Raw genomic sequence first — 19,009 nt, 5'->3', positions numbered from 1 at the left:
AGCTTGAAGCTGTTCCTCTGTGGGTATTGTGTAGCCAGCTGTGTAACCTGTCTCAGGTTATCCCAGGGTGCATCCCAAGTCTCTTAAAAAATGTTCCCATTATTATCTTAGATGTTTATATACGCCTGAAACCATTGCCCTCCCATTGGTAAGTCTTTATCCAGATGTTAATGGAAACTTTTATTGGTACCTTTTCACGTTATTTTGTGATAATACATTTTAATAACAAATACGACAGGAAAGAAGAAGAATTTAGATTGAATTTGTTATAATTTTGGAAATATGGAATTCCATCCATCTTCTCCCGCTTATCCGTGGTCGGGTCTCGGAGGTAGCAGTTTTACGACAAACTGTGACTTTTTTGACATGGAAATGATTTGTTAAGATTGACAAACATCATATGTGTAAATCATGGCACAATTCAAACGGGATCGAAAGATACGTTTTCTCTCTCCATTGACTTCAATACATCATTTTTCAGAAATAAGGTCCCATGGACCGGAAGTAGATGGGCGTGACTTCGCCTCTCTATAGGTACCATGGCTCTGGTCCAATGGGTCAAAAAAAAAGAGTTCCTACGTATTTGCCTTATATTGTTTCATGCCGACTTGTAATTGGAATGAAAATCTTAAAAAAAGACAAATATTTGTGTTTAAAATGAATTATTTCAAACGTTAACCTTCAGATACTGATTACAAGGTATTTGTTTCTTTCTCCTCACAAAGTAAATTATCACAATATAACACAAAGTTAACTTTTTAAACCCAGACTCAAACACATACATTTGGACAATGACACAAGAAGTCTGTTTCAGTTTCATTGCATGTATTGTATTAAATATGCAACTCATGACAATGATAAGGTCAATTATCTTTTGATTCAATGTTTCATGTCTTGTCTTGAATTATTCCTAAAACAATAGCTGTAATTCATAAAGTTGACCGGCAGATGGCGGCATTTAGACTCCATCAAACCCTTAGAAATAATAAATATATGGCACTGTGTACAGAGTAGGGGTTTCACAACTACCAATATTTACTAGTCGACACGTTTTTCAAAATACTAGTCGACTAGTCGTTACGTCATAATAAAGACACACAAAGAGAGGTTTACAACTGTATTTTCTATTGGAACTCATACAGTAACTTTAAACACTGCATTTTAATTTGTGTTACATGGCTGAGTAAATAACAAACACTGGACTCACCAAAATCGACAGCAAAAAACTCTTGTTTACATAAATGCCACGTAAATCCAGTACGCAACACTTTATTCGCTGTCCTCCACGATAACGTCCACCTTTCCATATTTTTGGTTTGGTTTGAACATCAACACATCGACATGTGAGGGAAGGAGGCTTGACCGCTTTCGGGTGACAGTGTTGCCTGCCAGGGAAAAACCCCTCTCACTCGGGGTGCTTGTGGCTGGAATAGCCAGGTAGCTCCTCGAAAGCGGGGGAAGCGGTGCACGTTTTCTGCCCACCACTCCAGTGGATTATCCATTGTGGGGATATGCGGTGTCCGCTGGCAGTAATCCCGTAGCTCATCATCCGCATCACTGTTGACCCGTGTTTTCTTGCTGTTCGTTTGCCTGTTCAGTGCTGACGCCGGTCCGTTGCTCACTGGTGCTAGCATTACTGCTAGTGCTAGCTGTCGGCAGCGGGTGTCTCATCTTCAGATGGTTGCGCATAGCAGATCTGCATTTGTATTGTACTTCAGTACAGCTGTACACAACTGACACTTCACTGTGGAGTTGGTTACATCTTCGTTGAAGTACTGCCATACATAAGAATGTCGGACGTGTTTTGCAGCACCTCGTTTACCTCCATTTTTTTCACGACTAGGGCCTACAGCGCCGACTAGTGGTAAAGGTAGTCGACTAGTCGATTAGTTGGTGAAACCCCTAGTACAGAGGGTGCTGTTTGCTGCACAGATTGTAAAGTCCCTGGAGGTATATTCACATTTTTAAATATAGGGCTAACTAAATATTTTGGATGATAGTTTTAATTTAATAGTTCTCTCATTGTTATGCATTTTTAGCCGCATCCATGTGGTGCCCGTGTGAGGCAAAGTACTTTTGGGTACATTTTTGTGCATTATTAGTTGGAGCATAATCTTTGGTCAAAACAAAATGTAAGAATCCACTCCTACACTAGCTAAAACAATGTTGACATGAAGGTGATAGTTATTGTGTAAATTTAAAAGAAATCATATTTGGCTGGACCTTTTTAACAAACATGGAATCCTTTATCAGTCTCCTATTTGTGTGATCATTGACAATGTGTTTTTTGTCTTTAGACCTTCATTAAACCCAATGACAATTACGACAGAAAGTATTATAACCCATCCTCTTTGTTATGAATGAAACCAGCTGTGACACTAAAGGCACAATCAGTGAAGCCTCGTCCACCACCAACATTTACACCACGGGACAGGAAGTGACCTCCTCCTACAGAGAACACAGAGACACATCCTCTCAGGACCAGGGGCGGATCTAGACAAATATTCATGGGGTGGCAAGAGGGTGGCAGGAGAATTTCAGGGGTGGCATCCCCTGGCAGAAGTATATGCTGATTTAATCGCAGTCATATCAATCAATGTTAACTTGGAAAGCCACAATATTGATATTTTAACTCAATAACATTAGGTGACATTATTGTGGCACATCAGTAAAGCCTTAAATAGAAATATATTAAGGTGGCACACGTCATTTAATGCAGACTGCTGCAATAAATACATTAATTAACTGTCTCTTCGATGTGTGTCTGTATGAATATGATAATATTAACAATCATATTATTCCTATCAGCTGTCAATCACTGTTATGATTCACATATTCAGTGTTATTATTAAATAAACTATATTTTTTGGAGGATTAATGATGAACATTCCTCAAGATGCTTGCTCACCCTCCTTCAAATTTGAAAGACTAGTAATTACTATCATAATTCAAAAGAATCAAAGGAACAGTTCAGCGCCCCACAACTTCATTGCAAACAGTTACAACCTTGACTTTACATCAGAAAGAACAAACATTAAAGAAATGACTAACTGCATCAGTTAGGGTTAAAAAACGTGTATTCAGCTAAAACATATACATCGCTGAAGTTATTATCCAGTGGAAAGCCCATACTGGCCTAGTTAAATCAAAGTAGTTACTTTTTTTGGCTGGGCAGTGAAGTTTTACACACCGTCTTATTTGACTTTCTCAGGACTTGAAACTGTTTTTTGGGGGCAGACCCCCACAAAGAAGAAACATGTATTTACACATGAAAGGTCATCTTCTTAAACAGTTTATTATTCTCATCGACTCATCCGTGAGCAGAGCATCAAGTTGGCATGCCTATAACAGCTGAATGTGGCGATTACCATCTTGATCAGCAAAATGCCACACAAACTTATTAAGATTTAAAGCTATGGTGCGTTTTGATTCAATGCTGAGTACAGCCAAACTTGACAGGCTCTTCTCTGTCATAGTAGACCGCAAACAGTTGCGGCGCCAGAGTGTTTGTGTTGGGTAATCTATGGTAGGGCTAACCCATACAGTGGTGGGGCTCAAGTCAGTATTTGCAATGTAATTACATACAAGCTCCCCTTGACAGTGAAACGCCACGCGTGAGGTTTAGATTATTTCCCTGTCTCAATCCAAATTGAACTGTATGAAATAAAAAGGCAGATTTGTCTTGTAGTAAATAAAAAGGGCGACCTGGAGCCAATCCTGCAATTTCCCCACAGGTCAAAGAGTTGAAAACCAAACCCCTGCAAGGGGGTCTGGGGGGATTCTCACCCAGGACATTTTTTGAAATACTAACATCAAATACACATTCTGGTGCTCTCTTGAGAAGAAAAATAAATAAATATATATTACTACACGAGGTATTTAAAAAAAAAATGAATGCCATTTTAGTTTTTTGTTACTTTGTTCTGAAAGCTGAACCTGCTGCTCCTCACAGAGAGGAGAGGGGAGAGGCTGTGTGAATTACTTTACATTGTGGATAAGGGTGGATAGCCCCCATTGTTCTGTGTGTGAAAATGAAAGACAGCCCACACACCTATCAATCATCAAACCGTGGGGTCTTATAGTTGTACCGATGTATATAGAGATGTACTACAGCAAAAGTATTCTCCGTCGGGACTTCCTGCAACAACACCACGCCGTTATCGTGATTCTGATTGGCCAGAAGACATTATCAAAGATGTTCTATTGAGAAGACGATCACTACGTGACAAAAGTTTTCAAAACAGTTTCTAGTCTTCGGTATTTCCAGACAAGCAGCTACTGAAATCAATCTGACTAACTGCTGTCTGTGCAATTTACTCTGCGAGTTGGCAGACTTTTTTTTGCTTACTTTAACATCATTTTTCATGGTGGGGATAATTCATTTATTGGTATGGCTGTAGCCTACCCCAGTCATACCCTTACCGCAAATACCTCATTCCTTCTGTCCAGTGGTGTAGTGGGGATTTTTTTACTGGGTGGACGGGGTGGTGGGTGGACGGGAGACACTCGCGCTCATGAACTGTCAACGGGGGGGCGGGGGGCTTGGGGGACCGGGGGGCTTGGGGGACCTCTGTGCCGCCTGTCAGCGCAACTTACATGATGCTGTCAGCGAACCGATTTGGCCTTTCTGCGCGATATCACTCAAATGCGGGAAATAGTCTCAATGTGTGGGACGCGGGACCAATAATAAAAATGCTGTGTGTGCAGTCCCGAACAGTGCGGGAGACCTGGTCACCACACCACACACGGTTCTGCCCCTCACACACACACACGCTTCAAATCAAGTTGCATAAATGCTCTACGTTTTTATTATAATTACTGTGAAATCTGCCTATTATGTTTTCGTCATTAATACAACAAACACACACTTGCAACTGATAACACTGGCAATGATTTTATATTTATTAGACTATTAAAAAAAGAAATCATGCTTCAAATAAGTGGGGGTACGGCGTACCTCCGCGTCCAACGCCCACTACACAACTGCTTCTGTCTACTTGTATCCGAAATGCTTCTCGTTTTGCGCTGTCCTCCCGTTCAAATGAAATCGCCGCCAATCATATTTCCAAGCTCGCGCCAGGGGGGGGGGGGGGGGGGGAGGGGTTACAAGGCTCGCGTCTTGTGCTGCATTCACTTGCACTCGGACATTAGAGAGTTTCTCTCATAAATGTCCGATGAGCCACAACTTTTCTTTCAAAACAAAGCTGCCAAATGGGGTGGCAACTGGGGTGGCAAGGCATTTTTCTGAGGTGGCAGCTGCCACCCCGTGCCACCCCGTACAACCGCCACTGCTCAGGACCATACATGTCTGCACAACATATCAGAACCCTCCTCAAATAATGTGTGTGACTCCTCAGTCTCCAGGCTCCCCTCATCATATCTGTATTTCCATCAAACTAAGTGGTATCACATCTCGTGAGTCAGACCTGAACTCATTGGTGTTTTCTGGCCTCTTCAGAGATGTCCCTTGCAGCTGATATGAATAATTACTGCTTCTTGATGCAGACGTAACCTCGACTGGCTGTCACACCACACGCAGTTAGAACCTGATGTTTGCATCAATGACCAGATATAAATGTCCAGGATTAGATTCCTCACATGATATGGATCAATCTTATATACCCAATTATTTTACAAATGCTATCATTGTTTTGGTCACAAAGAAGCCCACCCAGGGGACCCTCACTTTGCACCCCTCTCTTTATCCATGTTTAGAGACGCTGCACCTGGCTGGAAGTTCAGGATCATTTTTTTAATGGATACAAAAATAAACTGCAAAACTCAGGCATATCATCTATTTTGTTTTTAGGGATTCTCAACGAGGTCTTGATTCAGGACTGAAGTGAAAAAGTCTCGGTGCGCATCAAGCATAGAAATGAGTTTGGTGGTAAAAACACAAAATAAAGGAAAAGCCATGCAGTTTGTTTATAGCGTTAAGCTCCTCCAGCGGGGATCAGCTCACGTAGTATTTTTGAGAAATGAGATGCTATATATTTCAGCCTTTACTTGCTCTTCAAATGATAACTGTGGGTTGGAGGGAATGATTTCATTATTTATCAAATTATTAAATATGTATTATTATTGATTATTATTTATAATTATTATCAAACATGTTCCTTTCTCAAAGGGTTATCCCCCATGACATGATTTCATGGAAGTTAATTCACATTGAGCAATGTAAATATTAGCTATTTGGGTATTTACGTCTGAGAGCCATTTGAAGGCCTTTTTTAGCTGCTGTAACCAAATCAGGTTGGTTCCCCGTGTGAGGCACTGTTGGGCCAATAGTCTGCATTCTTATATCAAACAGTTAACTCCATGAAGTTCAAGAATACAAAGATCACATTTCTCATATTAATGCAATCTTTTCTGCAAACCTTTATTAAATTCAGTTACAATCGGCAAATACATTAGGAGCTACATGTTGCTCGAAGCAAACTTTGTTATTTATACTTCACACACCTTCACCATTTTGAGGAATAAAATAACGCTCTTGACTAAAAAGGCACAAACACTGAGCCAAATGTTAACTATAGTGAAGCCTCGATTTAAAACACCAACGTTTACACCTCAGGACAGGAAGTGGTCTCCTCCTACAGAGGACACAGAGACGCTGAGGAGTCATCAAACCAGAGCCTAAACCCAGCGTAGAGAGGTTCAGTGAATGTGGTTCTGAAGGTGTGGAGGTGGATCAGTCTGTCAGAGCAGACTCTGTAGAAGGAGAGAGAGCCAGCATGGTGATCCAGATACACTGCTACTCTACCAGAGGACGAGGAGGAGGACGAGGAGGAGGAGGAGATGTGTTTTGTTTTGTTATTGTGACAGACAGAGTAACCTCCACGAGAGCAGATCAGACTCCAGGACTGATCATTCCCTCCAAACCTACAGTCCTTACTCTCTCCTCCTCTCCTCCTGATTCCTCTGTAAGTCACTGATATATGAACCCCTCCTCTCCGCTCGACCTCCCAGTAACAGAGACCAGTCAGAGCTTCTCTACACATCAGCTGAGGCCAGGACTCAAACCTCTCTGGATGATCAGGATATGGCTGCTCCTTTTTCATCCATCTCACTGTCCTGTTGTTCTCAGACAGTTTGAGTTCTCTGCTCACTGTGTTTGAGTCCAGGGTGAGTTCACAGGAATCTGATGAGAGACACAGACAGCAGTTTATCATCAGACTCACCTGAAGGCTTTACTCTCTGTTAGTGGTCCTTTCTATAAAGCTTCAAGATCAGTCATGTTCTAATGAATAAATACCACCTCCATCATCTGTGTCTCTAGAGAGAAGCTGACTGATCCACACTTACACTTCCTCAGACCTGGTTTCAACATCTGCTCTCCACCATGGTCCAGCCTGGAGGGAGAAACACAGTCAGGATGATTTTCTATCCAACAGGAGTCCTAGCTGCTGTTCAGCCTGAAGCAGAGCTCAGTCTGTAGAAGAAGACCTTTAGTTTTGACTTTTGCAAAAACACGTTTACATATTTAACAAATATACATCTACTTCAATTAAAGTTGATTAACAGTGTCTGTTTATTAAATTAAACTCCAGCCAGATGGCCTTGGCCTCCTTCTCTGTTCTCCTTTCTTTTTCCTGCTAAGGCAGACGGTCATGTTGGCCTCACCTGAGAGGAAGTTTAGGAGCTGCCACTTTTCATTTCATTTCATTTCAAACCTTTATTTATTCAGGTGAATCCCATTGAGATCATTGATCTCTTGTTCAAGGGTGACCTGCTGCAAGTAGGTTCCACATGAATACATATGAACATAACAGAAAAACAAAAAGGACATCATACAGCATATTTACAGCGACTACCGTTTACATAGCTAGTAACATTTACAGGTTCCAACAGTTTCCGATTGGATAGCATCTATCTGTGCTTTAAAAACATTTAGTGGAACCAGATTGCTCAGCTTCCATTCCTTTTGCAGACTGTTCCAAGTTAGCGGAGTTGCACATCTAAAAGCTGTCTTCCCTAAGACAGTCCTAGCAGTTGGCACATTTAATAAAACCACAGCATTCGATCTCAGGCAGTAGCCACTTACAATTCGTCGTGAGATCAGGGAGCCGATGTACGATGGAAGTTTCCCTAACAAGGCTTTATATATACAAATGTACCAGTGATTGAGCCTCTGTACAGTTAATGAAAGCAAACCAGCCCTTGCATACAGGGTACAGTGATGGGTTAATGCTTTACAGTTTGTCACAAATCTCAGTGCACTGTGATAGGCGGCATCTAACTTGATCAGGTAATGGGCAGGTGCATTCATATAGACCAGATTACCATAGTCCAATACAGTCCTTTTCCATTTAGTTTGTATTTAGGCAGCCCCATGATAAAAAACTCTCTCAGTAAAAGAGACTAAATATGTGTTCAAAGAGAAAAGAAACCCGTGAGTCTCTTGCATTCTGAACAAAGATGGAAAACATTCATCACAGTAAATCACAAAATGGACAGTTTCTCCACTGGAGGTCGGCAGTACGTTTTAAGAGGGGAGGTTTATATAAAATCCTCCCCCTGTCCTTCAGTGCATTATAATGTTTGCTTTTTACAATGTTCATGTAAAGTGTTTTCTTGTCAGCTCTGTGTATAAAAAGGAGGAAGCCCGCTTAAAATAAACATTTTGAAATCAGTTGAAAACAGAGCAGCATCCAGCCCCCGTTACTCACGCGTCTGAGAATGCAGCTGTGCTCACATCCCTCCACACCAAATCAGCCGGGCCGGTGAGATATCTTTGTAAAAACTGTATTCTTAAGTTGGCTGTTCGGCTGGCAAGGTGGGCAAGACCCTCCTCTCTGGATAACAACAGCACCCCCTGTTGCACCATGTGCAGACCATCCCAAATAAATCTACCCTTTTCTTTTGAATTGTGGCTTGATTGTCACTGCCACCGTTGGGTACACAACCCCCCTCAGCAGCGGCCGCTCCCCCCGAACCTGGTCAGAGTCGGATCTCCTAACCCTGAATGACTGTTTCCATGTGATAAAACTTGAAGGGATCCATTTATTTCCTAAATCAGGCTAACTCCCTCAAAGATATGAGGAACCTGCAGTCAGTGTGTCCATACCTGAGAGTCTCCAGTCTCCAGAGAGGACCCTCCAGTCCAGCAGACAGCAGCTTCTCTCCTGAGTCTCCTGGATGATTGTAGCTCAGGTCCAGCTCTCTCAGATGGGAGGGGTTGGAGCTCAGAGCTGAAGCCAGATAAACACAGCCTTCCTCTGTGACCATACAGCCTGAAAGACTGGAACCAGGGAATACAGTAAACTCAGTGTTCTTCAAAGTCACGTCAGCGGGAAAATCATAAGCGGGTTGACCATCATCATTAGCATGAACCAAAGCTGTATACAAATAATCAAAAGTTAAATTGCTTGAAAATAAAAAGCTGAACTCTGACCTGAGAGTCTCCAGTTCACAGTGTGGACTCTCCAGTCCAGCAGACAGCAGCTTCACTCCTGAATCCTTCAGGTCGTTGTTACTCAGGTCCAGCTCTCTCAGACTAGAGGACTGGGAGCTGAGGACTGAGGACAGAGCTGCACAGCTTCTCTCTGAGAGGTAGCAGCCACTCAGTCTGGGGAAAGATCAGCAGTGAACACAAAGAGTTATATTATCATGTCTCAACCTGTTCCTAGTTAAAGTAGTTTTATCTCCACTTACAGAGCTTTCCTGGAGGCTTTGACCACTGGCAGCAGCCTCAGAAGAGCCTCCTCTGAAGCAGAGTATCTCTTCAGGTCAAACACGTCCAGATCTTCTCCTGATGACAGTAAGATGAAGACCAGAGCTGAACACTGAGCAGGAGACAGATTAACTCTGGAGAGACTTCCTGAACTCAGGGACTGTTGGATCTGCTCCACTAGAGAACGATCATTCAGTTCATTCAGACAGTGGAACAGGTTGATGCTTCTCTCTGCAGAGGGCGTCTCTTCAATCTTTTTCTTGATATATTCAACTGTTTCCCGGTTGGACACACTTCCTGTCTGTGGTGTCAGCAAACCTCGTAGGAGTTTCTGATTGGTCTGCAGTGAAAGACCCAGGAAGAAGCGGAGGAACAAGTCCAGGTGTCCGTTTGGACTCTGTAAGGCCTGGTCCACAGCACTCTGGTATAGATGTGTTAGTTTAGGTTTGGGTCTGAAGACTTTAGGCAGCCTGGAGGTTGTTGGTTCTTCTGCCAGCAGGTTGACTCCAGAGGTGATGAAGGTCAGATGGACATGAAGAGCAGCCAGAAACTCCTGAACGCTCAGATGGACGAAGCAGAACACCTTGTCCCTCTGGTACAGTCCTCTCTCCTCTCTAAAGACCTGTGTGAACACTCCTGAGTACACTGAGGCTGCTCTGATATCGATGCCACACTCTGTCAGGTCGGACTCATAGAAGATCAGGTTGCCTTTCTGCAGCTGCTCAAAAGCCAGTTTCCCCAGAGCCTCCATCATCTTCCTGCTCTCTGGACTCCAGTGTGGATCTGTCTCAGCTCCTCCATCATACTTGATGTTCTTCACTTTGGACTGAACCACCAGGAAGTGGATGTACATCTCAGTCAGGGTCTTGGGCAGCTCTCCTCCCTCTCTGGTTTTCAACACCTCCTCCAGAACTGAAGCAGAGATCCAGCAGAAGACTGGGATGTGGCACATGATGTGGAGGCTTCGTGAGGTCTTGATGTGGGAGATGATGGTGCCGGCCTGCTCCTGATCTCTGAACCTCTTCCTGAAGTACTCGTCCTTCTGTGGGTCAGTGAACCCTCGGACGTCTGTCACCATGTCCACACACTCAGGAGGGATCTGATTGGCTGCTGCAGGTCGTGTGGTTATCCAGAGGCGAGCAGAGGGAAGCAGCTTCCCCCTGATGAGGTTTGTCAGCAGCACATCCACTGAGGTGGACTCTGTGACATCAGTCAGGATCTCAGTGTTGAGGAAGTCCAGAGGAAGTCGACTCTCATCCAGACCGTCAAAGATGAACACAACCTGGAACTGATCAAACCTGCAGATTCCTGCGTCTCTGGTTTGAGAGAAGAAGTGATGAACAAGTTCCACCAAGCTGTACTTGTTCTCTCTCACCACATTCAGCTCTCTGAAGGTGAATGGAAATATGAACTGGATGTCCTGGTTGGCTTTGCCTTCAGCCCAGTCCAGAGTGAACTTCTGTGTTAAGACTGTTTTCCCAATGCCAGCCACGCCCTTTGTCAGCACTGCTCTGATTGGTGCATCTCTTCCAGGTGAGGCTTTAAAGAGGTCTTCTTGTCTGATGGTTGTTTCTGGTCTGTGTGGTTTCCTGGATGCTGTTTCAATCTGTCTGACCTCATGTTCAGCATTGACCTCTGCAGACCCCCCCTCTGTGATGTAGAGCTCTGTGTAGATCTGGTTCAGAAGGGTTGGGTTTCCTGCTTTAGCAATGCCCTCAAACACACACTGGAACCTCTCCTTCAGGGTGGATTTGAGTTCACGCTGACACGCTGCAGCAAAGGTTCCTGGAAAGAGTAAATCATTGATTAAATTAAAGAGAGGATGTTTTCCCAATTCCATGTTTAATGTGTTAAACCCTCTTACTGCTCTGCAGCCGGTCAGCCAGCTCCTCCTGCTTCATGCTCCTCAGGAAGTGCAGAGAGATGTTCAGAAATGCCTCTCTGCTGCTCCTCCTCTGCTTTTCATCCTCACTGTCCAACACCTCTTCATCCTCCCTCTGACTCTCTAAGCCTTCTGGGTAATCTGAACTCAGGACTCTCTGGATCTTCTTCAGCTCGTCCTCCACAAATCTGACGATGTTTTCCTGGAGCAGCTGGAACAGAATAGGTTGTAGAGTTGAACTGGTAGAAGTCAACATCAGATCATGTGTGAGACAGAAAGCCTGACTGTCTGCAGACTGCAGCCTGGACTCTGGATCACAATGCTGCTTCACTACTGAGTGTGATTCTTCTTTTGGAAATTGTTGAAAATGTTTGAGCACCAGGAAATATGCTTGGAAGTAAACAAAAAGGCAACCAGTTGATGTTTTCTATATTATTAGTTAATGAATTTAGTGTGTACTGTAGATAGCAAGTGTTGTCGTGTTTATACTTTTACGCACCATGAATACGGAGTCCAGCTGGACAGACTGATTAATGGGAACCTCTGATCTCTGTCGAGGAACTCTGTGAAGATAATGATTTTCAACATATACAGAGTTACATGTGCTGTTAGTGGATCCTTCTTCAAACAGGACATACGATTCCTGATAGAACCACAAACACTGATGAATATGATGGAGATAAAACGCTGCTGAGAATAATGTTATACTTCAAAAGATTTGAATCGCAAACAAAAATAACTTCCAGTTGAATTCTTACCTTGGACTAACAGCTTGCTTTCCATCTCTAAAATAAATAGGTTTGCCCATAGACCAGTCACTCTTCATGGACACACAGCTGGGTCCAGGTTGCTCATGTTTGATCCTGATAGAAACACAAACACTGATCAATAAAAGTGTATACTAAAGTTCTGCCAACATTTGTTTGGTTATTTTAACGTTTTGATACTGATCACAACAAGGGAGAACGTCTAGTTTAAATGCTTACCATGAAAATTCAGAATGCTTTTCATCTTTAAAATCAATAGGTTTGCCCATAGACCAGTCACTCTTCATGGAAACACAGCTGGGTCCAGTTTCCTCATGTTGGATCCTGATAGAATCACAAACTCTGATTAATGCAAAGGTACACTGATATTCTGTTAAAATGCTGATCTCTAATTTTTTAATACTAATAACAACAATTTCGATAATGTGTTACTTTGGATCAGAGTGGTGTCCATCTTTCAACTCAATAGGATCCATAGAGAAGTCACTCTTAGACACACAGCTGGGTCCAGGTCCAGGTTTCCAATGTTTGATCCTGATAGAAATACAAACACTGATTACTGAATACTGTACACTTAACTTCTGCTGGTAATGTTGTTGATGTCAGAATGTTTAAATACTGATAACAGCAGACCTGAATGTAAACCTATTGAGAGCTGACCTGTGCTAAAAGCTCTCCAGTGAAACCAGGTCAGAGTCAGTGTTTGAAGGTGGCTGTATCTTAGCCCTTCACACTTCATCCATGCACTTAACTTCAGAGTGTTAAGAGTTAAATGTGGGGTAGGTAAGTTTGAGAAACCGGCTTGAGATACACTTGCTATATTCCATGGAATGCTCTTAACATCCAGATAGCAATGAATATCTGAAGTGCTTTGACAATAAATCCATAAAAAAATGTCATCTCTGGAAGCTGTGGTACTTTAAAAAGCACGACCAATCATCTGAGCCGGCTAAAGTAACTGGATGGCCTACCTGCCTGTCAGCCTTCCATCTGAGCACATCTTATTTCGTGCCCTCATTGGTCATGTGCACGTTCGTGTGTGTTGGAGGAAGGGCTCTGTGAGGAAGTGGCAGATTTGTTCCCGGTGTGTTTTTTCAAATTCTAGCGCACTCGAGCTGGTTTCTCCAAAATTACCTACCCTACCTTTAAGTATAAAAACACCTCAGTTATGTGAACCGAGTTGACGTGTCTAAAACCCGGTTTAGACACGCCCTGCATTTTTTACTGATGATGTGATCTATGAAAACCCTGACTGAGTCTTTTCTAAAATCACTCTACTTTAACTCTTTGACTTTAAGAGAGACATTATACACACTACTTCAAACAGATATTAAGAATCAGCATCAAGAGTCATGTGACCTGTCCAGGTAAACAGTGACACAGCACAATGTGATCAGAGTGATCCTGATGATGGAACAGATTCGTCTGGGAGGATTCTCACCTGCTGAACTCACTTCAGGTCCACTTCCAGACACTCTGCAGCTTCATGTGTGGAGGACACTCTGCTCATGTGTTCCTCTTCAATCCTGTGTCTGCATGCATCTGATCCGAGGACACCGTCACACCCTGATAACTCTTGAGATTACAAACACTTCAGAGTCACGTGAAAACCGGTGTTACAGGTATCAGAAACATTGTGAGAGGTGATGTAGTTCTACTCTCTGTCCACTAGATGGTGCTAGCTCACAGTTTAATGCATTAACGATCTGTCCTGACATGTGATGAAGCAGCAGTGTGGATCACGTTGGTACCATGGCTGTGGTCCAATCGTAAACAAAAGGTTTAAAAAAAAAAGAGATCCTGTGTATTTTCCTTATATTGTTTCATGCCGACTTGTAATTGTAATGAAAAACAAAAAAAACGTCTTTGGTTATCTTTTAAAAAAAAAGAAATGTTGGCTTCCAGAGAATGATGCAAAAGGTATTTGTTTCTTTCTCCTCACAAAGTAAATGATCACAATATAACACAAAGGTAACTTTTTAAACCCAGACTCAAACACATACTTTTGGACAAAGACACAACAAGTCTGTTTCAGTCTCTTTGCATTTATTGTATCAACAGAACCCTCCTCAAATAATGTGTGTGACTCCTCAGTCTTCAGGCTCCCCTCATCATATCTGTATTTCCATCAAACTAAGTGGTATCACATCTCGTGAGTCAGACCTGAACTCATTGGTGTTTTCTGGCCTCTTCAGAGATGTCCCTTGCAGCTGATATGAATAATCACTGCTTCTTGATGCAGACGTAACCTCGACTGGCTGTCACACCACACGCAGTTAGAACCTGATGTTTGCATAAATTACCAGATATAAGTGTCCAGGATTAGATTCCTCACATGATATGAATCAATCTTATATACCCAATTATTTTACAAATGCTCTCATTGTTTCGGTCACAAAGAAACCCACCCAGGGGACCCTCACTTTGCACCCCTCTCTTTATTCTTCCATGTTTAGAGACGTTGCACCTGGCTGGAAGTTCAGGATTAATATTTTTAGGGATAGCTAAATAAACGGGCAAATCTCATTCATATAATCTATTTTGTTTTTTGGGATTCTTAACGGGGTCTTGATTCAGGACTGAAGTGAAAAGGTCTCGGTGTGCATCAAGCGTAAAAACGAGTTTGCACGAAAATAAAGGAAAAGCCATGCAGTTGGTTTATAGCGTTAAGCTCCTCCAGCGGGAACATCTGATGTTTTTGTTTTACGGACACAGAGTGAGGCACATGCTCTATACCGGTGCAAATATCTTGCACGTTACGATCATGGATAAGTGTTTTTTGGGATTGTCATGGTGCTCTGCTTAAGGTATCAATCTCTGCTTTGTAAAGAACACCAAGATATTTAAATCTAACTATAGATATGATAATCGTTGGTTGTAGTGAATTATTTATTTATTCATCAAAGTCAAATAATTAATATAATTGTGTCTTTCTGAAAAGGGTGGTCCACCATGACATGATTTAAAGGTCATGCTTTTCCGGTTCTGACCCGTCCCCTTGTGTTCTGTAGCTTCTGCATGTAAACGGTCTGCAGAGTCAAAACCCTCAAAGTACACCCTGTAGGAGTAAAACTCTAACACAGAGAAGACCTGTCTGTGCTGCCCCAGAACGCCTCGTTGGACATTTCTCATGTTCTTCCGGGGCATCGTGACGTCTGGATACCCAGAAGCCACGCCCGGAGCTATGACGCACCCTCTGCCAGCCAAGCATATACAGTATATTGTTGGAATCTCAGGTTCAGTTCAAAACAATGCTAACTGAGCTAACAAAGTTGCTAGCGTTTACATATATCAACTACAATATCAGCAGATGGCCTTACATGTTTCTCATAGCAGGAGAATGTCTGCATTCACACACAAAATACTCATAGACAGTATACTCCGGGTGATTTACCGTACGGTCAGTCGCAAAACTGAATTACATTATAGTTGGCTTTCCTAGCGTGTATGCTACAAAGCTAAACAACAAGGCTACCTAGAGCTGGACATGCCAGGGAAAACATTGTTTTTATGCAAGCTAAAAAGAATGACCGACACGTAGCAGACTGCCGTATGAGATTCCAATTGTAAACACGTTATTGCTAGCCCAATGTGAACAACTAGCTTTTGTTCATAGTAGGTTGGCATATTACACTGAACAACTGGCAGACGTAGGTTAGCTTATACAAAAACTGATGCTCCGCTCAGAGCTGAAAAAACACAGTGTTAGACATGGGCGGAGCCTCTCTGGTGGTTGACAAATCAGAACAGAGTGGCCGAGCTGACCAATCGGAGCACACTGGGCTCACAGGGAGGGGCAGGCAGGAGCTCAAACAAGCCGTTTAGGACAGAGAGTGAATACACATACTTTACAGAGATGCTGTATGAGAAACCAATGTGAGTTTGGAAATATTGCACAGTATAAATCTATTTTAGTAGACCTCAACAATGGAATTATGATCTGTGGAAATGGCCATGACATGTCTCCTTTAATGTACATTTGATCACATTGGGTAATGTAAATAGCTATGATGATCAGGGGTGCACACAACTTTCTCAGTGAGGTACTCAGATGAGTACCTGGAGTCAGTGTTTGGTACTCTGGGGGGGGGGGGGGGAGCGGTGCTAGTGGAGTGCAGAGCTTCGTGACCACAGAGCGTCGTGTGAACGTTGTGATCAGCTGTTTTCGCACAGGGCTGCTGTACAGACCGACGTTAACAGCAGCCCTGTCTGTGCACACGGAAACCGACTCTGTCGTCCGGTGATCTAAACGCCTTCTGGAAAAGCTTCACAAGTACGTCGGTACGCAAATGCGCTTTGTGACACAAGTGATGGCCTCGCAGGCGTACCTGCGTACCACTTATGTGCACCCCTGATTATGATGATAATTACATCTGAAAGCCATTTCTGTCACAATCTCTCTTTGCTTTCCCGTTTTATTCTGAAAGGTGAGCACCCCCCTAGTTGTGTCTGCTCTTACTTCCTGTGTCTGTGTTTTCCTCCTGTTTGATGGTCTGATTGTGTTCACCACCTGGTGCTCCTGTGTTTCTCCTCCCTCCCCACTTGTGTCTTGTCTTGTTGATCACCCTTGCTGGTATTTAACGCCCTATTCCACACCACCCCCTACACCTCCGGTTGCGTGTTCATGCGGAGGGTCTGCCACATTAAGTGCTGTTTGAAGGTGGCTGTCTCTTAGCCCTTCACACTTCATCCATGCACTTAACTTCAGAGTGTTAAGAGTTAAAAAAATGAAAACACTTCAGTTACGTGAACCGTAACTCGGACAGGTTTAGACACGTCCTGCATTCTTTACTGATGATGTGATCTAAGAAAACAATCAAACTGCTGCTCTTTCTACTAAAGAAACACTGACTGAATCTTTCTAAAACCACTCTACTTTAACTCTTTAACTTTAAGAGAGAAATGATACACACTACTTCAAACAGATATTAAGAAACAGCATCAAGAGTCATGTGACCTGTCCAGGTAAACAGTGACACAGCACAATGTGATCAGAGTGATCCTGATGATGGAACAGATTCGTCTGGGAGGATTCTCACCTGCTGAACTCACTTCAGGTCCACTTCCAGACACTCTGCAGCTTCATGTGTGGAGGACACTCTGCTCATGTGTTCCTCTGCCGTCCTGTGTCTGCCTGCATCTGATCCGAGGACACCGTCACACCCTCATAACTCTTGATATTAAAAACACTTCAGAGTCACGTGGAAACCGGTGTAACAAGTATCACAAACAGTGTGAGAGGTGATGTAGTTCTACTAACTGTCCACTAGATGGTGCTAGCTCACAGTTTAATGCTTTAACAATCTGCCCTGACATGTGATGAAGCAGCAGTGTGGATCACGTTGGTACCATGGCTGTGGTCCAATCGTAAACAAAAAGTTTAAAGAAAAAGAGATCCTGTGTATTTTCCTTATATTGTTTCATGCCGACTTGTAATTGTAATGAAAAACAAAAAAAACCTCTTTGGTTATGTTTTAAAAAAAAAGAAATGTTGGCTTCCAGAGAATGATGCAAAAGGTATTTGTTTCTTTCTCCTCACAAAGTAAATTATCACAATATAACACAAAGGTAACTTTTTAAACCCAGACTCAAACACATACTTTGGACAATGACACAAGAAGTCTGTTTCAGTCTCTTTGCATTTATTGTATCTTCAGAACCCTCCTCAAATAATGTGTGTGACTTCTCAGTCTTCAGGCTCCCCTCATCATATCTGTATTTCCATCAAACTAAGTGGTATCACATCTCGTGAGTCAGACCTGAACTCATTGGTGTTTTCTGGCCTCTTCAGAGATGTCCCTTGCAGCTGATATGAATAATCACTGCTTCTTGATGCAGACGTAACCTCGACTGGCTGTCACACCACACGCAGTTAGAACCTGATGTTTGCATCAATTAACAGATATAAATGTCCGGGATTAGATTCCTCACATGATATGAATCAATCCATTGTATACCCAATTATTTTACAAATGCTATCATTGTTTCGGTCACAAAGAAGCCCACCCAGGGGACCCTCACTTTGCACCCCTCTCTTTATTCTTCCATGTTTAGAGACGCTGCACCTGGCTGGAAGTTCAGGATTATTTTTTCAATGGATACAAAAATAAACTGAAAAACTCAGGCATATCATCTATTTTGTTTTTAGGGATTCTTAACGGGGTCTTGATACAGGACTGAAGTGAAAAGGTCTCGGTGTGCATCAAGCGTAAAAACGAGTTTGCACGAAAATAAAGGAAAAGCCATGCAGTTGGTTTATAGCGTTAAGCTCCTCCAGCGGGAACATCTGATGTTTTAGTTTTACGGACACAGAGTGAGGCATGTGCTCTATACCGGTGCAAATATCTTGCACGTTACGATCATGGATAAGTGTTGTTTGGGATTGTCATGGTGCTCTGCTTAAGATATCAATCTCTGCTTTGTAAAGAACACCAAGATATTTAAATCTAACTATAGATCTGATAATCGTTGGTTGTAGTGAATGATTTATTTATTCATCAAAGTCAAATAATTAATATAATTGTGTCTTTCTGAAAAGGGTGGTCCACCATGACATGATTTAAAGGTCCCATGTCATGCTTTTCCGGTTCTGACCCGTCCCCTTGTGTTCTGTAGCTTCTGCATGTAAACGGTCTGCAGAGTCAAAACCCTCAAAGTACACCCTGTAGGAGTAAAACTCTAACACAG

At 42.7% G+C, this 19,009-nt stretch overlaps 1 protein-coding gene across 1 annotated transcript in view; it reads right to left on the bottom strand.

Annotated features, from left to right (window-relative positions):
• Positions 1-19,009, bottom strand: part of LOC307016974 (NLR family CARD domain-containing protein 3-like) — a 76,003-nt gene that overhangs the window by 44,411 nt on the left and 12,583 nt on the right. The window contains exons 9-10 of the mRNA XM_079646377.1: positions 9,395-9,568; positions 9,068-9,241 (exon numbers count right to left, since the gene is read on the bottom strand). Of these exons, the coding sequence (XP_079502503.1) occupies positions 9,068-9,241; positions 9,395-9,568 (348 nt within the window). The remainder of the gene's footprint in view (positions 1-9,067; positions 9,242-9,394; positions 9,569-19,009) is intronic.

The sequence above is a fragment of the Notothenia rossii genome (assembly GCF_949606895.1).
Source record: "Notothenia rossii genome assembly, chromosome: 8".
NCBI lineage: Eukaryota > Metazoa > Chordata > Actinopteri > Perciformes > Nototheniidae > Notothenia > Notothenia rossii.
The sequence above is the reverse complement of the archived record's forward strand: the minus strand, read 5'-3'. Positions and strand labels throughout refer to the sequence as shown.